At 39.3% G+C, this 20,488-nt stretch overlaps 2 protein-coding genes across 2 annotated transcripts; one reads left to right on the forward strand and one right to left on the reverse strand.

The window, feature by feature from the left end:
* Positions 1 to 712: 712 nt before the first annotated feature.
* On the reverse strand, positions 713 to 16,071 carry LOC137983110 (ankyrin repeat domain-containing protein 42-like). Its single transcript, XM_068830292.1, has 17 exons — positions 15,968 to 16,071; positions 15,741 to 15,901; positions 13,578 to 13,685; positions 13,016 to 13,061; positions 12,846 to 12,919; positions 12,515 to 12,592; positions 11,590 to 11,647; positions 10,817 to 10,914; positions 9,278 to 9,347; positions 8,437 to 8,469; positions 6,868 to 6,993; positions 5,944 to 6,000; positions 5,374 to 5,466; positions 4,600 to 4,677; positions 3,065 to 3,191; positions 2,003 to 2,144; positions 713 to 1,718 (listed from the first exon to the last, which is right to left on the reverse strand). The coding sequence occupies exons 1-17, from the start codon at positions 15,972 to 15,974 to the stop codon at positions 1,563 to 1,565; spliced, it is 1,512 nt and encodes a 503-aa protein (XP_068686393.1). The 5' UTR covers positions 15,975 to 16,071; the 3' UTR covers positions 713 to 1,562.
* Positions 16,072 to 16,132: 61 nt separating this feature from the next.
* LOC137983111 (calpain-5-like) lies at positions 16,133 to 20,023 on the forward strand. The gene is made up of 3 exons (XM_068830293.1): positions 16,133 to 16,421; positions 18,038 to 18,175; positions 19,909 to 20,023. The coding sequence occupies exons 1-3, from the start codon at positions 16,257 to 16,259 to the stop codon at positions 19,912 to 19,914; spliced, it is 309 nt and encodes a 102-aa protein (XP_068686394.1). The 5' UTR covers positions 16,133 to 16,256; the 3' UTR covers positions 19,915 to 20,023.
* The last annotated feature ends 465 nt before the right edge of the window (positions 20,024 to 20,488 follow it).

Here is a 20,488-nt window from a genome sequence, read left to right on the forward strand (position 1 = left end):
CCGAAGAAGAGTATGGAGAAAATAAAGACGACGAAATGACTCCGTTGTATTTAACGTGTTTGGAAGAAGACGAAGCCAGCGATGGGAAGATGGCAGCGTGTGCTTGTGGGAAAAGCGGTTACCACGTTGAAACGTTTGTCAAAGGCGAAAGTTGTGCAAGAAACATGTGCTGTGCAAACATCAACGTTGATCCATCTGAGAGAGTTGTTGTTTGAAATTTAGTTTTACAGTATCGTCTAACAGCATAAGATTTTGGAATCTTTAAAAAAACTGAAAAGCGTTTTCTTTCTGGGGATTACTGAAACACAATCCAAATAGAAGAGCCGCTCGGTTAAAAACAACATTTGGTAAAAAATCCTTTAAGTTTTAACATAGTAACAATGCCACCAGAAAGAATAATGTCCAGCACCTTTCATTTGACGGGTAAAGCTATGAAGTCACGAAGTTAAAACTTATGAGTGTTACCCAGTGCACAAAAAGCCACCTTGTAGAACATATGCATTGCATCCACAAGTTGAGTGAATGGTCACTGTATAGAGTATAATGCAGTAATCACCTCCACAAAAAATAATTGATCGGTAGTGGCACTAGAATCTTAAAATATCACGCATGCGCAGCAAAATCGCGACCCGAAGAAATAAACTCTGAGAAGGATCCTGTATTTTGCTCCTTACAGACAAAAGCAGAAAAAAAGTGGACAGTGTCAATTGATGTTTTATCAAATGAAGTTCTATATTTAGCTCATTATTAAACAAAAAAAACTAAAAGGGTTTAATTTTATAATTTACTCCAGTCAAGTTAATTAATTTTATCACAGTACAGTCGGCTATCATAATCGTACACAACTTGTTGAACAAAGTTCGACGCCACATAATTTGTTTAAACGTGAATAAATTACAAGAAATTAGTATTTGTATGAAATATTTCATGGGTTATCATAGTTTTGGAATTTAGGGCATTCTAAGCTATCATGGTATACGTGTACACGAACTCACTGTACTAGCTATTTTCTGGATCATAAAACTAACTTCAAACACGTTCAAACTTTGCGCTGCCACAAAAATTCGTTTCCGATCTTATGTTAGTGCTTGTTTTTACAGACAACCAACAGCAGTGCATAATTTGACTAGAGTTCCATTCGCTATGAAGTGTCCCAGTGACTGTGTGCAAACTGCTGTTAATCTGTCATTGTTAATAACTCTATATCAGTAATAAATGATCGCACTTTTTAGTGTGGACCAAAATCAACCAATCACGTGAGTGGAATGTCGGTATTTGATACAGTCCAAGACCGTGATATCGATAAGGAGGTTCAGCGAGACGGTCGATATCTTCCCATTTTTAATTAACTTCCCTTTAAATCACGCTATGGCATTTGAATTGCCAAGTTTCTTTAATCTTGCACGGATGAATTGTTTGGAAAACTGGGTAAAACCGTTGCTCACGAGTACGAAAAGTCCGTTTCTGGTTCCATCTCTCGACAACTCTTCACAATGCACGAAAATTGGTACGACTTTGTCCTTAGTTGTCCATCATGCGATTCACTTTCGAAGACAGGCTGGTCAGTTTTTGTCAAGATAGTGCATTGTCCTCGGGCTGGAAACACCTCTTCTGACGAAAATTCCACTGGCTATGGCCGCGTCAAGGCGTTTGCTTTTCTTCTTCTTGCGTCGCAAAGTCGATTGTTGATTTGGGCCCGGATTTCTTTGGAAGTCAGACTGCAATTAACAAAGCAAAAAAAAAGTGGTTTAAGTTGATTCACCTTGGCGCTGGCTGGAAGAGAACACTGAAAACCATTTATAAAGGTGCTAAGAACAGAAAAAGTAGAAAACCTCAACACGTTCTCTTTGACTGCCAGCTTCGTTGATGCCGCTCAAATTTTTTAAAAACGCGAATGAGAAACAATTATATCCTTATGTTTCCGAGGTTTTCACAAAAAAGAAACCAGAAAGTCCCCGTTAGCTCTACTTTTCTCCGCTACTCATCACAACAATATCCTCACCGCTGTTTGATGCCTTTCTCTTTCATCCTCTAGCTGAAGAGTCAGTGTGTGAATTTGAGCTCGTAGTTTGTCCATCTGGGCCTCTAGCTTCTCACGTTTTTCTCTTTCATACTCAAGCTGGGCCTCCAACTCACGGATCACCCTGTTTTTCAAATAGAGAGGATTGCAAACATTTAAACGATGTAATAGGCCGTGCTTGCAATTGTGTGCTTGAAAGAGTCTTAAGCTTTCACTGACACTACACCGAGAAGTGGAGAATGAGGTTTTAGAAGCGTCATCATGAAACTGCTTTACACGTGCAATTAGTTACTCTGCTCATGCCACAACAAAGAAAGGATTTCGTACAAAAACTGTCTGAGGGCTGCGAACGGTGCCAAAACGCGTTAATAACTAGACCATTAATTTCCTTACAGTACCATACGGATCAATTGAGCTGTTTGTCAATTAACTGAGGTTATTAAACCATTCATGATAACATTACAGTACACTTAACCTTAACTTTCCTTTTCTGCCAAGTACTTGCTTCACTCCCACCCAGGACGATTTTTTCCCTCTTACCGAAACTGTCGCAGAAGTAGTTGACGCTTAACCCCAACCCCCCCCCCCCTCCCCTTCCAGGAAAGTTTTTTTCCTCTAACCTAGCGCTTCCTCTTTCGTAATTGCTTTCCTCTTGTTTCCTTCTGTTACAGGACGTTGACGCTTAAAGGCCTCTGCCCACCCCCACTCTTGAAGGTATTTTCCTGCCCTCTTGTTTCTTCTGTTAGAGTTGCTTGACGCTGAACGCTACACCCACCCACCCCCACCCAGGCAGGGTTTGTCCTCTTACCTACAATCTTGGACAAATCAAATGGAAAAAAATTGAGACCACCCCTTCCCCCACAATCAATGATGGGAAAATGGCGCGTTTTGGCCTTCACGCGGCTTCATCCTTGATTTAGGGGGAAGGGGGTATTTCTGTTCCAAGGTTGTAGCGTTTGGTATTCGTATACTTTCCTTTGATAGAATTGGTGGATGCTTTATCCCCCCCCCCCCCCCCCCCCCGACAATATTTTATTCTCTTACCGAGCGCTTTCTCTCTCTTCTTCTTGCTTCTTTTGGTCTTCATCTAACACTCCTCCTAACTGTCTGTAGTTCATCTTCGCCACGTCCAACAAATGAGCTAGTTCGTCAATCTTGCGCTTCGCTCGACCTACCGAACGAAAGTAGAATATTGGAATCAGCTGACACACAACAATGAGACCGAGAGAGGATGAGGTAACAGAACAAATCCCCATGCCCCATCATCGTTTTTTTAAATAATTCTATGTTTTTAGTTTCCCAAAGCTAATTTAAGTTCTCGTTCCCAAGCCGCGCATCTTTAAAATGTCGTTATGTCATTACAACTAGTAGCCTGCTTGCAGGCTTTCGACGGTGATTTGCATCGTTCTACTACACACACTAACAGACTCAAAAGTCAGGAACAACTTGTACAACAACAACAAAAAAAAGCACTTTAGGAGAGTACTGCTCACAGCTTTTAACCACAGACTGAAACGCTATAAATTTCTTTGTACAGTACAATGAGCAACAGCGTAGGAAAGTACTTCTCAGACAGTCACGTGGAGTGGAAGATCAAAGTTAGAAATTTCATCCATAAATTCAGAGGCTAGAGCCTTCGATCACGGCGTAACCAACCGCGCCGTAGAATATGACTACTCGGTTACTTTTACAAGGAGGATTTCATCCACAAACTCGAAAGATGGATCTTCACAGTAGAGCTTGATAAACAGCACCACAAGATAGTAAAGAGTTTGTATGCATAAATACGAATCTGTCCGGACGAATTTTAAAGTACTTGTACATGTATAAAGAATAAAATAGCTTGCATTTGGAGTAGAAACAAAGAATTTCACTCCATAGAAATGGTAAATTTTCGAAGGAATATCGATTAAAGTGAGTTCGAAAACTTGATTAGATAAACACTTATCGGAGGGTCAAAAACTATGAAACAATAATTTATGAGCTTTGAGGTTCCTCAGTACATCGTAGAAAGAGAATATTCGTGTCGTTTTGCAAAACGAGAGGGCCATGTACATCTATGTATAAAATACCTTGAGCGTCTTCAAGATGATTTTTCTTTGTCTCCTGGAGAACATCTGTCCCAGAAATTACGGGTAAAGATAAAGGATCGCGCCCATCTGGGTCACGGTCCTCGCGAGGAAAGAATGAAAAAGCTAAAGAGTAAAATGAAGATAGATTGAAAAGAAAGGGGAAATACACTCTAAAGATAAAGGATGAATCAGCGAGCAAGCTTGCAAAGGAAAGAGTTGATTGAGATTGGAGAAGGTTAGAAATGAAAGAGGAAAAGTGAAGCCTGAAAAACTGAATGATCTTTGAATATGAATCGCAATCCAGAGACAAAAGCGAACGTCAAAAACTTTATTCGCTGGATTTCTTTTTCAAAATTCCAAAGCCTCAAACAGTAGATGTCCAATGAACAAGAAATTAAAGTAATGTATTGATTTGAATTACAGCAAACTAGGATTTTGATAACATTTAGGTCAGACACAACATCCTTTATACCAAAGCCGCCTCTGAAAGAAAACTTGATTTCAAACCTCTGGCTTCAGCTTTGGACTGTGGTTCTGATGGTTTGAAGTCTTCGGCTCCTTCGTCAACAAAGATTTCTTCGTTGTCTGAATAAAAGAAAACAAAGTCCTTATGGCCAGTGCATTTGGCTACGCCACCACAGCAATAGAACTGTACCCTTCAACCACGGCGTCCTGGGTTTGAACTTGGCGTGATATGTAGGTTGAGTTTGTCGGTTTCTACTCATTTTCCTGCGGTAGATTTCAAGTGCTTCTTTGTAGCTCATTTGATTTTACAATTACCGAATACAAATAATTATCATATTTTATATTTAAGTACGTAATTTGCAAATTCTGTTTGGGAAGGGATTTCAAAGCTTGGCCACAGAAGATCTTCCTTAAAGGCCACAATTTGAATACCAGTGCGCAGATCTACTGTATCTATATTTTCCGATATACATGTCTCCTTCTTAAAGGAGATTCTTGAATGTGGTCAGAGGCAGAATCTGACGCTACTACAGAAAGTGATACATCGTTCCGTTCACTTTAAGTCTCCGGAAAAAACGAGAATTAATGATAATTAGCTAAAGCCTTGGGTATATACCTTATACGAATGCTGAAACGAGTGTTGGCTTTGGCGTCTGGCTAGTGCAAGATATTTATTGGAGCCTAACAAAACTCAACCACAAACGTTATTTTATATAGCATATAATCTACACTAGACAGTAGTAAAATGGTCTATGCGACTTTAGGCGACAGAATACTTTTCTTCAAACTAGTCACGTTTTTTGTTTTCTGACAAACCTGAGTCACCTCCAAGAATAGCAATACATCCCAGCCGCCCAAATCTGCGAGCAACATCTTTGGGAGTCTCCCCAGCCGAGTTGACAATTCTCACTACAAAATTAATGGCAACAAACTGCGATTATTCCAAAAGATCAGCAATGATGCATGACTCTATCATCCAATGGGATTAAAGAAAACAGTCACGTGTATGCGTCTTTTAAACCAGTAAGACATAGTTCAGTATTCTGAAAAAGTCAGGGGGTACAAGTATGATTATCTTTTGTTTACCACGTTCGCTTCCGCGAAAAGAAATTAACTATGTGTGGTATGGGATTTCGAAGTTGTTAAAATGATGAGAAAAGATGCACGGCACGAGTTTTATCAGATCTTAAAACACTGCGCTTCGTTGTTTCACATGACTGTTAGAAAAAGTATGCATTATAAAGAAGACTTTCCAATGATACTGTACTATCCTGACAGGACGTTAACAAGCTAGCCTGCGAACAGGCTCTTCACAGCGTCATTCCGAGAATCCAACAGAATGGAGCGAGGAATTCTCGCAAGTAAGGAGGCTTTTTAAGAACTCACAGTTCGCTCCATTTTCGACAAGCCATTGAAGAACTTGGACATGACCATTTCCGGCGGCTGTTAAAATGGAAAATCAAACGTAACCATTAAAAATCTGTATTTCAGGAAGAAATTTGCACTTACGGATAAAGATCCTTGTTTTTTAATTAAGGGCGACGCGGTTCGTGCTCGCCTAGCGATTATCCTCGCTTAAATTTTGAATTCCTCCACAAAAAATGCCGCCTGTTATGCAGGCTGCCGAGGGACAATGGGAGGATGAATAATTTCAAAAGCAAGTTTCCATCCTCGTGTATCATCCACAAGTGTTATCTTTGCGCTTTCATTTGCATTTCATTTCATTCCTTTGTCACAGACAAGTTCAAAGGATTTTTGAGTTAAATTGGCGAAGAAGTCTGAAGAAACTAACGGAGCTTGTTTAAAGGGGCACTGTCATGCGCATGCTCGAGTTTGTTTGCTCTCGAGGCCACGGAAAATTCTAGCCGCCATCGTGGATTCACGCGTGAGTCACGTATATTCGCCGGAGTTTCTCCTTTGTCCACCATGGCCCTCCCCAGTGGACGCCATTTTGAATTTGTCGATTCAATTTGAAAAAAGTTAACCTAACACTTTTGAAGTTTTCACAAGACGCTAGCGCATGCGCTTCTCATGACAGTTTCCCTTTAAGGTTACACACCACTTTGCATGTAGAAAAGCGAGTTTTCCTTGGATACTCAGATTGTCGAAAGATAAGTTTATCGTTGTAAACGCTTAAAAGAAAGGCTGGACAATTCAAAGTCTAATGGACCCTATAACTGTTTATATTGGCTTGGTGAAATGTCAACTGTACGCGCATGAATGAAATACGCCTTTAAATTTAATATCAGAGCTTTTTACGATACTCTATGGGAAATGCAAAATCATTTGTTTTTTTGGATGCTTGAGTACCTTTGTGTGAAGGAGTTGACCCTTTGTCGTCTCTCTCGTTGACGGACACAACCCCTGTTTCGATCAACATCTTTAACTGGGCTATGTCTCCATTATAAGCAGCCACGTGCGCTGGAAAAGCTAAATCTAAACAAGAACGTTCACAATTAAGACAAGTGTGTCATTTTCCGTGAACAAGGAAGGCGGAGTTCAGCTACAACAAGTTGCAAAAATAGTGGAGACACTTCACCTTCTTGGAGCGCTATTAATTTACCTATTATCTCTCACACTGCAGCCCCCCTCCCCCCTTATCAGTGTTGCTAGCAAGACAAAACAATGTTGGAAACTTAAACAGTCAACATTGAAATGGGGAGAGGGGAGGGGAAGTGGGAAAGGTTTAAATTCTAGATACGGTGGGTACTGGAAGCTAGGAAAGGTGTTTTTTCAAGCGTCTAAACAATTTTGCAACTTGTTGTAGCAATAACCGTCCACCACTGTGGCTCGGGCTCGATACAAGGACTCTAAGTCATACTTTGGGCAAGTTCGTTGATTCTCTTCACCTCCTTTGGGCGGTTTTCCTCCGAGTAATCAGGTTTTCCCCTCACATGAAAAATCCATCATTTCTTTTTCTCTGTGTGTTATTGCTAGTGATTGGAGGCCCGGGGAGGGGACTCCCATATAAAAAGAACGGGGGTGCTCCTTGGAAATTTTGAAAAGAACCGCTAAGAGGTACCAAAATCCTGCCTTGTGGGCGTGGCATGAATCTTTTCGCCCCTAAGAGGTACCAAGGGAGGTGCAGTGGCCTCATGGTTAGTGTGCTCGACTCCGGGTCCTGGCCGGGGACATTGTGTTGTGCTCTTAGGCAAGACACTTTACTCTCACGGTGCCTCTCTCCACCAAGGTGTATAAATGGGTACCCGCGAATTTAATGCCGGGGGGTAACCCTGCGATGGACTGACATCCCATCCAGGGGGGAGTAGAAATACTCCTAGTCGCTTCATGCCATGGAAACCGGGATAAGCTCCAGCCTGATGGCTCGTACACAGAGACTGTTAAAAGGTACCAAAATTATGGGTTTTAATTAGACAAAATTTTTAAAATAGTTGTCAAATGTCTCCTGTCATACTTTTTCCGCTTAAAACCCTAAAAGGTACCGCTAAAGCTCCTGCTGTGGACCTTTTGAGGCTGAACACTCAAGCTAACAGGTACGAAAACCGCTTTTTAACCCCTAAAAGGTACGACAAACACCCTGTTATTTTTACATGGGTTGGGGGTTAAATAAATCACATTGATATACTATTATTTAATCAAAATCAAAATTTTACAACTGTTTCTCAATGGTCTTCGAAGTGACACTAATCGCCAGCTCATAGCAAGTATGAAAATCCCCAAGTCTCAACCTCAAGTTGACGGCCGCAGGTTTTTCAGTTTTAAACGAGCTGTATTCACCCTCTACATGTAGATATAAAATTCACCATGCATTCTAATAACAGCTTGAGGAAAAAAAAAAGTTACATGTATTTGCCCAAAAGAAGAGAAATTTAAGAAACTGCCGATACTAAACTGCAATGCACAAAAAAGTCTACTCACTTTCTTCGTCTTCAGGATGAAGTAGGTCATATTCTAAAAACACAAGCAAAACAATGACACTTTGAATAAGATCAAGACCACCCGGTGTACCAGATCAAGGGGAAATTTATTGAATCCTGTTCATTAATCTGCCCTGTTTTTCGAATTACGTACGGATCTCTGGCGCCAAAGTGAATTGAGATACATTCTTGGTTCTGGCTTGGGTTGCTCGAAGCATGGTTAGCTCTAACCGGCGTTAAATACCATGGAAACCAATAGGTTTTTATACCTCTTAATCAATGCAACAGTTAGCGCAAACCAGGCTTCGAACAACCGGTCCCTGAACAACACTTAAAGACAAGATCTTCACTGGGTTTTAGTAACTACAGGCAGCAGATGGCTCAATGCGTCAACAATATGAGTGTCAGAGGAAACAAGCTCAAACCCCGGGGGAGATGCCAATAAAGATTTTCAAATTAATTCACTTTCGTTACTCATTTGACTTGATTTGCTTTCATTGTTTATCTCAGTTTACAGTGTCCCCAATTAGTGCTCCAGTTCCTTTCCTTTCCTTTCCATTTGTGTTTTTTTTAATTACCTGTACGTCTTTATACTTTTATTAGCTACATTGTAGGGTTTCATGCCAATGTCTATTTGCCTCGGGCACGTTAATGAAGATCTGTTTGCCTGTCTCATCTGGCCTCGTTTGGTCTGTGTAGTCTGTCTGTCTATTGCCAACATTAAATCGAACTACACAATCTAAAGTTTGCCGGCTATTTAATTAACAAACAGAAAAGCAAGACATGGATGAAATGCCCCATTTGCTGACAACAATAATTTCTTAAAGAATTGAATCATTTACCAACAGCATTGAGATAGTCAATGCAATCCTTCTTATAGAATTGTTGAGCAAGGTTTTTTGGAGTGTCACCCTTTGACAAAAAAAAGAAAAGAATGTTTATTTGTTAATTGCAGAATAAAAAATTAATGTTTGATATTAAATTGTATTACATAATATATTATATTAAAATTAATTTAAACCTTAAAAAACTGCAGTTGTGAAACTTTCCTTAAGGACCTTAAGTCAATATGCGAGTTTATTGTGCTCATCTCATGCTTTCATGAGAAACCTCCTTTCAGCTAACTGCCAGCCATCCCAAAAACGAATCTCCGTTTTACCAACTTTTGGCTAAAAGGGGTTATGTCACGGCAGAGTGTGGTTCATTTGGTGTACAAAAAGTCATGTAGTTTCACCTTTGAGCAACACAATTAACTCAACTCAATTGGGGTGCAGGGCTGGTGTAGTGGTGAGAGTTCTCGCCTCCCACCAGTGTGGCCCGGGTTCGATTCCCCGACTCGGTGTCATACGTGGGTTGAGTTTGTTGGTTTTCTACTCTACCCTGCTCTGAGAGGTTTACATGTATCTCCGGGTACTCCGATTTTCCCCTCTCCTCAAAAACCAAAATTGAATTTGATTTGCATTAATTTGTTGATTTCAGTTTACAGTGTCCCCAATAGACCTAATCGGCTAACTCAGTGTTGGACCCAATTCAAACCCTTTGGGAATAAAACGTTTTGTTCCAGGTATTTCCATATCATTTACATATGAATGCTGCATTATCATGCAAATACAACACACAAAGAATCTTAATCTCGGGAGATTTGAATTGGGTACAACATTGAGTTAGCCGATTAGGTCTATTAGTGCTCTGGACAGTGCTAGAACGACTAGACACTTAAATAAAGTTCCTTTCCTTTTCTTTTCCTTTTCTTGACAAAAAAATGTCTGTTGACCATGCATAATCCAAGTTACATACAAAAGAGATGAAAACTTTGAAAAAATGTTCGGCTGAACAGCTTTCAAAAACCCAATTGCAATCCATTTTAATCTTCTTGAAATTTTTCCCATCCCTGCCTCCTTTTGTATTTCATTCTAATTATCCTTCAATGTTTTAGGTAGTCATTTTTGCATTCTAAGCTTGATAATTGATTGCCAGTTCCCAGTTGCTGAATTTGGCTAAATCTCATAACACAGCCCCTTTAAACATATGGGTCCTCCAATTTTGTTTACAATAAGATCCCTTTACCTTGAATGTAAGGACATTGCTCAATTTGGTGTAACTTAAGTCACACGCAATAGCTGTAATTACCACCCAATGTACTAGAAAGAACGATCGTATCTTCACCCAACTTAAGAGTAATTTGTAAGTTATACATAAGATGTGCCTGGATGTGTTGCAGCCCATGGGGATGTCTTGCGATGCAATTATTTCCAATCGTATTTAGTCTAAAAGTAAATTCGACTGAAACTCAAGTACCTTCAGACCTAGAGAGGACATCCTTGTCTGTAATCCTTATTCCCTATTGGAAAGCCAGTTCATTTTGTGATCAAATTATTTACCTGATCATTGCGTGCATTTAGGGTGTGGTCAATGCTTACTCCGCCACAGACAATGAACTTGAGGCATGGCAAATGACCTTCACTGGCTGCCAAATGAGCTGCAAATATTAAGAGTTAAACAATCAGGTCGTTGGCACGTGGGGAGCAGGGCTGGCGCACTCGCCTTCCACAATGTGCCAGGGATCGATTCCCAGATTCGATTCCATATGTGGGTTGAGTTTGTTGGTTCTCTACTCTGCTCCGAGAGGTTTTTCTCCGGGTACTCTGGTTTTCCCCTCTCCTCAAAATCCAACATTTCATTTATTTTGTTCTGATTTCAGTAGAATGTAGTCTCTACAATTAGTAGAGAGGCCAGAGATAAGCATCCGCATTTTAATACGTGTTTTTAATGTGTTTATAACAAGGGCACATTAATGCAAGTATGTTTGGAAACGCATTTCTCATCAGGTGATAAACACCAAATATGCCTTTATCTTGAGATCAGAGATGCCTTAATTACAGCACATGAGAACATCCAATTCCACTCCTGTTGCTCTGCACATTGTATGATGGATTGTTACACAAAATTACACTAAGGAATACTGTACAAGTATCTCCATCAATTTATCAAGCAGTTTGCCATTGCAAGTTGTGGGAAAATTTATTCAAGAAGTGCATACATCTTTAATCTATATTTTTTTGCCTCACATAGGAAACACTACAGTCTAACTAAGACAATGAGGAAGTGGAAGACCCAATTAGTAAGGTGCAATAAGGCATACAATCATATTAACCTGGTGTACTTCCAGAATGGTCAACCTCATCAACACTTGCACCCCATCTAGAAAGAAGCTAGCGTACAGGAAAGACACAAAAAACAAGCTTAATGTTAAGAGGTGCATTTTGTTTTGGACTACTGTTAAATTAGCCCGGGTGACAGAGGAATGTTTTCCCAAGGCAGCAATGAATGCTGTGCTGCTGAGCAAGCATTAATAACTCCTAGCTGACCCAACTGAAAAAAATCGTCTGTTGTTAGACAGAGTAAAATCTATATACCGGTATTAAATCTCACTCCTAAGGGGCAATGGGTTAACAGCTGGAGAAAAATTCTCTGGCACCCAAAGTATTCTCAAATTAGAAAGAAATGGACAATTAGAGCGGTTTTCAATTGAGTGCCGAAAGTAATTAGATAATTACTTTGGTTTATGATTACTTCACTCAGTGATTGGTTCAAAATTCTCGCGCCATTTTTTCATCCAATCAGAAGTGAAACCAAAACCAACCGTGGCTCACGCATGCACATTTTCCCGCGCTTTGTGTCGGCTACGTGTAATTACTTCGAGTTTTGATTGGTTTGCCAGATTGTCTCAGTCCGTTTTGATTGGCCAAAGTAATTACTTTGGTTTTGGTTTTACGACACTCAATTGAAACTTGCTCTATTATATATAAATTATATATATTTAAAGAGCAAAAAAGGAGTACCCTGCGAGCAGCTGGTTTAATACTCCTATGCTTCCTGAGAGAGAAACCGCTGTGAGCAACCGTTTAATTTTCCATCAAGCATGTGCCCCAAGTGATGTCTTTGACATCACTTTGTCTCATTTTCGTGGGAAAAATATGGATTTGAATCAGTACACAGCAAGCTTGCCCAAGTTATTTTAATAACTATTAAAATAGGGAACCCTGGATCTACAATGTACTTGTATGTAGCTCTCATACCTGTAAACAGCCTAGTCTGCCATGGAAAGCTGCACAGTGAACCGGGGTCCAACCCATGTTATCAGTGGCATTTATGTCCTAAAAAAGACAGTTACCTCAGTGTTGTAACATACAACATTTTCATGAATAATTGAGACTTAAGTGAATTGCAGCCCTGTAGTAGAAGACGTCTGCATCAGTAGTTGAATTCGCAACAAGAAACACAGTTGGTATTTGGTATGTTGCATGTATTTGCTGCTAAAAGTTTTAAGAAAAAAATTCATAATGTACTTAGTCTGACAAGTTAGGAATTATTTGCTGTTAGAAGAAAAGGAAAGTTTTCACAGCTTACCACGCCATGCCTCAAGATGGACTGTAAACAGTAAGAGTTCCCATGGGAAGCAGCAAGATGTGAAGCCGTACAACCTGTTGAATTTTGAATTGATAAGAAAAGAAAGAAAGAGTTTAAAAAAAAGCGAAGGAAAAAGAGTCCCTAAAGACTCCGTCTCGCCTCATAATTACCTCGGTTGTCTTTTTCATTCAGATCAGCTCCATTTGCTGCCAAAGCCTGATTGAAGAAAAAAAAAGCAATTGACATAAAAAAAAACAAAACACTTACTATAGGTATGATGCTGTGAACATACAAAATATGATAAAGGAAATTGTAAAACCAGTGGAAACATCTTAGTCTTAGCTACTTGAATTTCACTTGACCTGCAATCAGGTGCTCTTTATGCCTTAAGCTTTTCTGCTTTAAACCATCTTTAAATGGTATACACTTGATCACAAATCAAACGTCAACAAAACTTTTATACATCATTTGCACACTGTCCCCTTCAGAACAATAATTGTTCTGCGACTTATACTACCCCTTAATAATAGTATTATGACAAAAAGGCAATGGCAATGGATCTTAATATAATTATTGTATAAAAGGCATAATCCACATTGTCAGTCAGCCCTGCGTACAGGTGTACTAGCTTACTGAAGAAGGGGCCTCAATTCCAATAAAAATGTTTCCTACAGAAATCACTGCACAAGTAGTTTATCACAAAGCATTACACTGTATGTAAAAACACATTACTTGCAAGCAAGCATCCTGTCCTTTAATTGCAGTGAGATGTGATGGAGTCCATCCTTGGGGAGTCTTGTCTGAATGATCTGCTCCATGCCACAATAACCAGTGCAAACACTACATGTAGTAACCGAACATTTTCATTGAAAAAAGCTCAGAGGATGTTCATTACCACAAGATAAATTCACAACACAGTACAGAGTGCGATTTGTACTGCATAATGTACCACAGAGACCCACAACAGATGTTTACACTATGAAAAGGTTTCTAAAAATATCAGCCCTTTTTGAAAAAGTTTTTTGTTCTTACTCTTATCATGCTATACACTTGAATCAGGAGCTTCCATCTCAGGGGATCTGGGCATTACCAATCCATGTGCATTTGATGTTAAATTATTAATAATTATTATTATTATTATCATCAAGAAAATGATAATTATTAATATTGTCTTATCTTATTTAACTTGATCCCTTATAACAACCTCATTCACAAGCAAAAAAACAAAAGACAATAAATTTAGTTAAAGGCAAAAAATACATGTATAGCAATAAAATTTATAAGCAATGAATTTCATGTATAACATTTGCAATAATAATTCAGTACCTTAAAAGTTTTTTAATCATTATTACCTGATTTCAAGCCAAGAGGAACTTGTTAAAAGTCTGTAAATTATGGGATTTAAGCAACTATTGATCCACATTGTCAGAAAGTGCACACCAAGCTTTACAAAATCCCCAAGTTTGGTGTAAATAGACCTAGTATTAAGCAAGAATGATAGTCAGCCATTTAAAAAAGTCAAAATTTACAAAGAAATGTATATGGCCATCTGTACGCTGCATCCAGATGACCAAACATTTCTTGTGAATTTTGGCATATTTAAATGGCTGTACGTATCTCAATCAAAATTAGCCCGATTAACACCAAACTTGGGGATTTTGTGAATCTTGGTGTGCTCTTTCTACAATGGTATGTGGATCAATAGTTGCTAATCCCATATTTTACAGACTCGCACCAGAGTCTCCTTCGGCTTGAAATCAGGCAATGATTGTTTTTATAAATCTGGGGCCGGTTCCTGGAAGGAGGAATAAATTATACCAAGTATAACAGTTATTCCACGGATAAATCTGCTATTCTAACAGAACAGAATTTATTCCGGAAATATAGGTATTAATGGAATAAGGCACATTTATCCCTGGAATAGAGTTATTACATCTTTCAAGAACTGGCCCCTGGACTACACCTAAGTGAAACTTGTACATGAACATACTGCTATCAGCTTTAAATATGCATATGTGATACACAGACACTAAATCAAAAATGACAATCAGACAGTACAGTACACCTTTGAAAACAGGGTCAGGGTGGTTTAGTGGTGATCAACTGTGGTGATCAACTGTGCCTCCCACCTCTGTGACCGGGGTTCAACTCTTGCTAGGGTTGTACGTGGGCTGAGTTTCAGTCCATCTCAATCTGACTCCGAGGGTTTTTCTCAGGGTATTCCGGTTTTCCTCCCTCCTCAAAATCGACTCCCAGCCTATTCCATCAGGCTGTGGCGCTGTGCTCTGAGGTCATACATGGGTTGTGTTCAGGGGCTAAGCACCTAGCTGGCAGCACAGCTCCTTCGGTCCGAGCTCGTTGAGCTACGCCCCTAATAATCCAGTCTCTGACTGCGAGAAAGGGCGATTAGCAGATCAGATATTATTATTATTATTATTTTAAATTAATTTTTATAATTTTTACTGCAGTCAATTGTTGTCAGTGGTTTTGTTATATTTGCCCATGCGTCAGATTCCTCATGCTCTGGGTTGTAGAGCTTATTCATCGGTGTGGTGGGAAGAAGGAGCATTTTCTGTAGAGCGTTTTTAGCGGTTTTTACCCTCCCTTCCCCCCTCTACTTTCCACTGTTTATCAGTGTGACGAGTGCCTGTCTTTGCAGGGGCGTGGGACTCGCTCTCATGGCTGGTTTCGGTACTGTCTCCATCTTCGAGCTGCCTGCTAATTATAATTGGAAGCTCCAAGATATCTCAGGCACCCAACCTCCACTTAGCGACGCAGTTGTTAATAAATATTAATTATGCAAGGCAATTGCATGCAAAGTGGACATGTTGAAATTTAATACCATTGGATCAGTTACACCTAATTTCCTATCTGTCAAACTTTCAAATTGCATACCTCTAAGCTCCCATGGTGAGCTGCCCAGTGCAATGGAGTGAATTTAAATTTAGCATCTGGATCATTAATGCCGGCTCCACGTTGAACCATTCCTTGGAGTTCGAGAACGTCGCCATGACGAACCGCTTCGTGAATGCTGGATAAACGGACTTTTTCTTGGACTAAAATAAAGAACGCAAATGAGTAACTGTTACTACAATTATATCTGATCAAAAAGCATCGATTACCTGGCATATCAGTGATTTTAAACTATTAAATTTCAGGTTTTTCGCGAAGAACTATCAAAGATGGCGGTCGAGATTCGTTGCCATGTAAAACCCGCTGACCGCAAAAACAGAGAGGTCCTCAGATCAACAGATCAACAGATCAACACTTTCTGATTATTTCCGGTTCAAAATTAGCCAATGGAAACTCAATATTTCGAGGTGCGCATTTCACGCAAACTGATAAACTGAACCGGGCTGCTCTCAAACATTGCTCTCTGTCGTCGTGGGTGTCTGTTATCAACGCAAAATCATGGTTAAACTGTATTATTTCAAGAATCAGCGTTTTAGCAAGCTCAAGGCACAATGTGAAAGGGATCAGAGGCTGTTTGTGGATCCTGAATTTCCTCCAGAAACAAAATCTTTGTTCTTTAGTCGCGCGACCCCGCCAGAGTCTGTTGATTGGAAGAGACCAAAGGTGATATTTAACAAAGAGTAATTTATTTCGTTGTTGATATTATCATGGAACTTCACTTGAAATATGTAGTTGCGAATCCAGTAATCTAGTTGGTGTAATTTCCTATGCTTTCGTTTTCGAAAATTTTTACTTCGGCGCAAAGCTGTTTCAATCTGCTTTGTTCTGGAAAGAGCACATGCAAATCAAAAGAAGCTTACAATTTCTTTCAAGACTTCGGCTGCCAGGCTGTTGAATCCACATAGCTACGATGCATCCCAATATAGCCCATTTGCAATATTGGCTGATCTTTGGTGTTTTTAACGTGTTAACGGTGTTCTTGATTGCTGTTTATGCATGGAAATTATAATATGGGCGGTTGTTAATGAAAAGAATAAACATTTTGCGTGAGCGCATGTTTGCGAAATTAAATCTAAATTGTCAGAAGTGGCTTATTGGACAAAAGTGGCACATATAGAATCAAGTAATAAAGTCCTTGTATTTTTTTTGAATTTAAGTTGATTAGGAGACCGGAGACTACCAGAATGTGTGAACGTATCGACATTATAATCTTGCGGGACATTCCGCTAATATTCCGGAACGTAAACAAATGGTGACATAAAAAATTTGTGGTTGTTCATCCGTAAAATCTTAAATTCAGTCTCACACTTTTTCATAGACTCGTTACTAGTACAATTAGTGAGAAACCCAACTTCATTGTGTACAATGGCTTCTTCTTCTCTTATTGATATAGTTCGTTTTTCAAAAATATTGGTTAATAAATGAAAACTGTACAACTCGAGGATTTGGAGAGACCGTAAAACATGAAATGCCCTTGTAGACCGTTCTTAATTTTGTTTACAGTGTTCTCAACAAAATAATTTTTGAATGCGCACATGACAATCATAAAATGTGCAATGTTCACAAGGCCTTTGTTTACTGCTTGACCAGTCACATGTGTTATTTAAACCAATCACGTCCAATCTTGTGACAGGTAATGTGGAAAGCATAACATATGTTTGATTTATAATTTGTTCAACTTTATCTAATAGGGGGATCAATTTGCTATAATGACAAAATGTGTGCCAAGATGGACCATGGCCTGTTTTCCATTGTTTTTCAGGATTAGCAGTATAATAGGGAGCTTACACAACAGGACGGCCTGAAGACTCAGGACGGCAGTATGACAAAAACCTGTTGCGCAAGACTGTGCATTCCCAATCTTACGTAACATTTTTTAGTCATTCTGCCGTCCTGTTGCATAAGCTCCCCAATTTGTAATCATGCATCTTTAATAAATTTGCATTCTCACCTGCAATTATCAATTCCAAGCCTCTCAGAGAAATGCAAGCTGTTTTACAGACATTTTACAGTTTTACAGTAATATGTGGTCAGGTTATAATATTTATTACTGTTTATGGTCTAAAAACATAATTCCCTTTTATCTCACTCTAAAAAGTCTAGAATTGGATTGATATGGAAAACTGCCACTGTAAAAGGAATATCCAGCAGTTTGATAAAATCTTACATAAGTGTCTTTTAGGAGACCAATGACTGATTACAATTTTTTTATGAGTAATGGTGTCCTTAGTTTTTTTGATAAGATACATGGTATTTTTCTTTCCAACTTACTTTTGCAGGATATCTGTACCCCAGACCCCCCACAGCTTTTTGTAGATGGCATGAGCAGTCATGATGTCACACAAGGCAAGCTGGGTAACTGTTGGTTTGTTGCAGCATGTTCCTCTTTGGCTATGGAACCATCTCTTTTAGAGAAGGTTTGTTCCTTTAAACATAATTAAGTAAAATACGATCGTCTGGGTGAGTGTAGTCCTGAGAAGGACTGTTTGAGATAACATTGATGTTTTGACAACCTGAGCGGAAGTCATCTTCAGAGTCAAAGTGATTTGTGTAACGTCAGTGGATACTATAAGAATTCCGGGTGAAGATGTCACTGGTCAACTTATTCGTGATGTTATTGGTCAACTGTCAGTTGAGCCTAGATGTACATGTAATTGGCTGTGAAGAGTAAACAGTGATTGGTGCGTTTCGATTCGTCTATAGGTCTAGAGTCTGAACGTTTATCGTAGAATATGTTGGGCAGTAAGTGATAGAGTAAATTCAGTGTGTTGTTTGTCTGTTATGTTGATGTCGTTGATGAGTCGTTTGTAGTGTGCTGGAGGTTGTAGGCATTGGTTTATTGGTGTATTGGTGTCTATTCTAAGTTAGTTAGTAAACCAGCTTTCCAGTACAATCCGTTAGTAGTAGTTAGGGCTGTACAGTGTAGGTATTAAACACATGCAGCAGAGTCCCAGTCGATTCTGTGGTTTGTCTGTAGATGGTGGTCAGGATCGTACTGGAAAGCTGCCTAATGGCAGACAATTTTATTCGTCAGTAGGGATGTGGTTTAGGAGTCAATAGGTTAACCCTATTATGTCATATGTGAGAGAGGGAGGGAAAAAATACTCACTTCACTGTCAGAATAAACTGAGGATTTATCAGATGAAGTGTGCACGTATAACCAAGCTGCAACAAATTTGATCGGATGGCGAGTTGGCTGCATGTGTTGCCAAAAAATCTAAATTGTTCGAGTAAAAGGAGGCAGGAAAAACATGTGTGTTGATCGGACCCGTGCGAAGCACACTTGTAAACAAACACTTGACGCAATCAGTAAGGTAGAGAGGTCAGTTGAGCTAGACATGAACTACAGTTTATGTTAAAGCAGAAACAGCCAAAAAACATCTGTGGGCCACAGCTTGTCCTCGATAATGTTCTTCAAATTACAGCCTTTGTTATTGCTAGTTTTATGGTGCACAACTGCAGTAATTACAGTAACGGCTTTAAGCAAGAATGTGCATATTGACTAAATTTTGACCTAGGCCACTGAGAATTAAGTGCTGTCTGGAAAGACACATTTTTTATCGTGAGTCAGGGATACCAGGAAAAAAGTCTGAGTGCTTGACGTGCAATGTGCATGTCGAGTGAAATTTAAGACCCACCAATAATTACTACCAATCTGGAACCAGTTATTCAAAAGCTAATTGCATGTACAGTAACACTAATCTGCTTTCGAATACAAACCCAGGCTTGAATTTTGCCCATCAAAAAAGCCTTAACTTGCATCTCTGGCACAAGAAATGCAGGACACTGGCGCAATCTCCAGCAAGCATCTCACTCTTTGGAAACTTTAGGACTTGAGAGCTCTGTATGATTATCTTTTAATCAATCTTTCAACAACTGGACCCAGGATGCTAAACATTTACCTTCTCTTTCATTACTAGATGCGATTTTTTTGCGCAGTGTGTCAAAGTGAAATAAATATAATGTTATTTGCCAGCTGGGACGTCCGTATAGTGAAAAACTTTGACCGAGCTCTGGAAAATGCTGCCCAAGGCCACAGGCCAAGGACAGCTTTTTCAAGTCTGAGGTCACAGATTTTCGCTATATGGACTGACCCTTAGCTGGTAAATAACTACATTGTAATTTATTTTTTCTCTCTCTCTCTTCCTAGATCTGAAATCACTTTTTTAATTTTTGACTTGCACCACGATTGATTGCGAATGCAGTAAGCGACTTAAAATTAAACTGAACGTTTCAAAGAAAAATAGTTTTATTTGAATTCTGTTTCCACGCCTCTTATCTAATAAAAATCTTTTTTGAAATGCTTCTGTATGTAAACTGATTTGGTGTGAAATGGAAATTTAAGGTCATTACACAAGCTCACACAACCAGGGCTAGGATTCTGCCCAGTTTGGCGAGCATGATAGAAATGTTCCACCTGCTCCCAGAGCCAATCAGATTGCAGGATTCCGAGAATTCCTCCCACTCGTGCATTGAGAAAAAAATAGTATTTAGTATGCTTTGAAAAGTCACTTTTGATGTTTTTGCCAAGAGGCCTTCACTGTGATGTATACCGTAAAGACTTGTGTATAAGCCGCACTCCCAACTTTCAAGCATGATTTTGGAAGAAATAATAACTCCAAAAGAACACTCTTGTAAAAAAAGTTGGTTGTTTGTTCGCAGATGTTAACAATAAACTTGACAAATTTCTAATGCTGTGTATTTGCAGCGACATTCATAAGTTAATCAAT

Source organism: Montipora foliosa, chromosome 13, assembly GCF_036669935.1.
Source record: "Montipora foliosa isolate CH-2021 chromosome 13, ASM3666993v2, whole genome shotgun sequence".
Taxonomy (NCBI): domain Eukaryota; kingdom Metazoa; phylum Cnidaria; class Anthozoa; order Scleractinia; family Acroporidae; genus Montipora; species Montipora foliosa.

Excerpts from the sequence above, each read along its gene's own strand:
- LOC137983111 (XM_068830293.1), top strand. The coding sequence starts at position 16,257 with ATGGTTAAACTGTATTATTTCAAGAATCAGCGTTTTAGCAAGCTCAAG. Across the intron at positions 16,422-18,037 it reads TTGATTGGAAGAGACCAAAG|GATATCTGTACCCCAGACCC; the intron begins GTGATATTTAAC and ends TTACTTTTGCAG.
- LOC137983110 (XM_068830292.1), bottom strand. Across the intron at positions 11,648-12,514 it reads GCAGACTAGGCTGTTTACAG|CTTCTTTCTAGATGGGGTGC; the intron begins GTATGAGAGCTA and ends CCTGTACGCTAG. Across the intron at positions 3,192-4,599 it reads GTCCAAAGCTGAAGCCAGAG|GTCGAGCGAAGCGCAAGATT; the intron begins GTTTGAAATCAA and ends TTCGTTCGGTAG.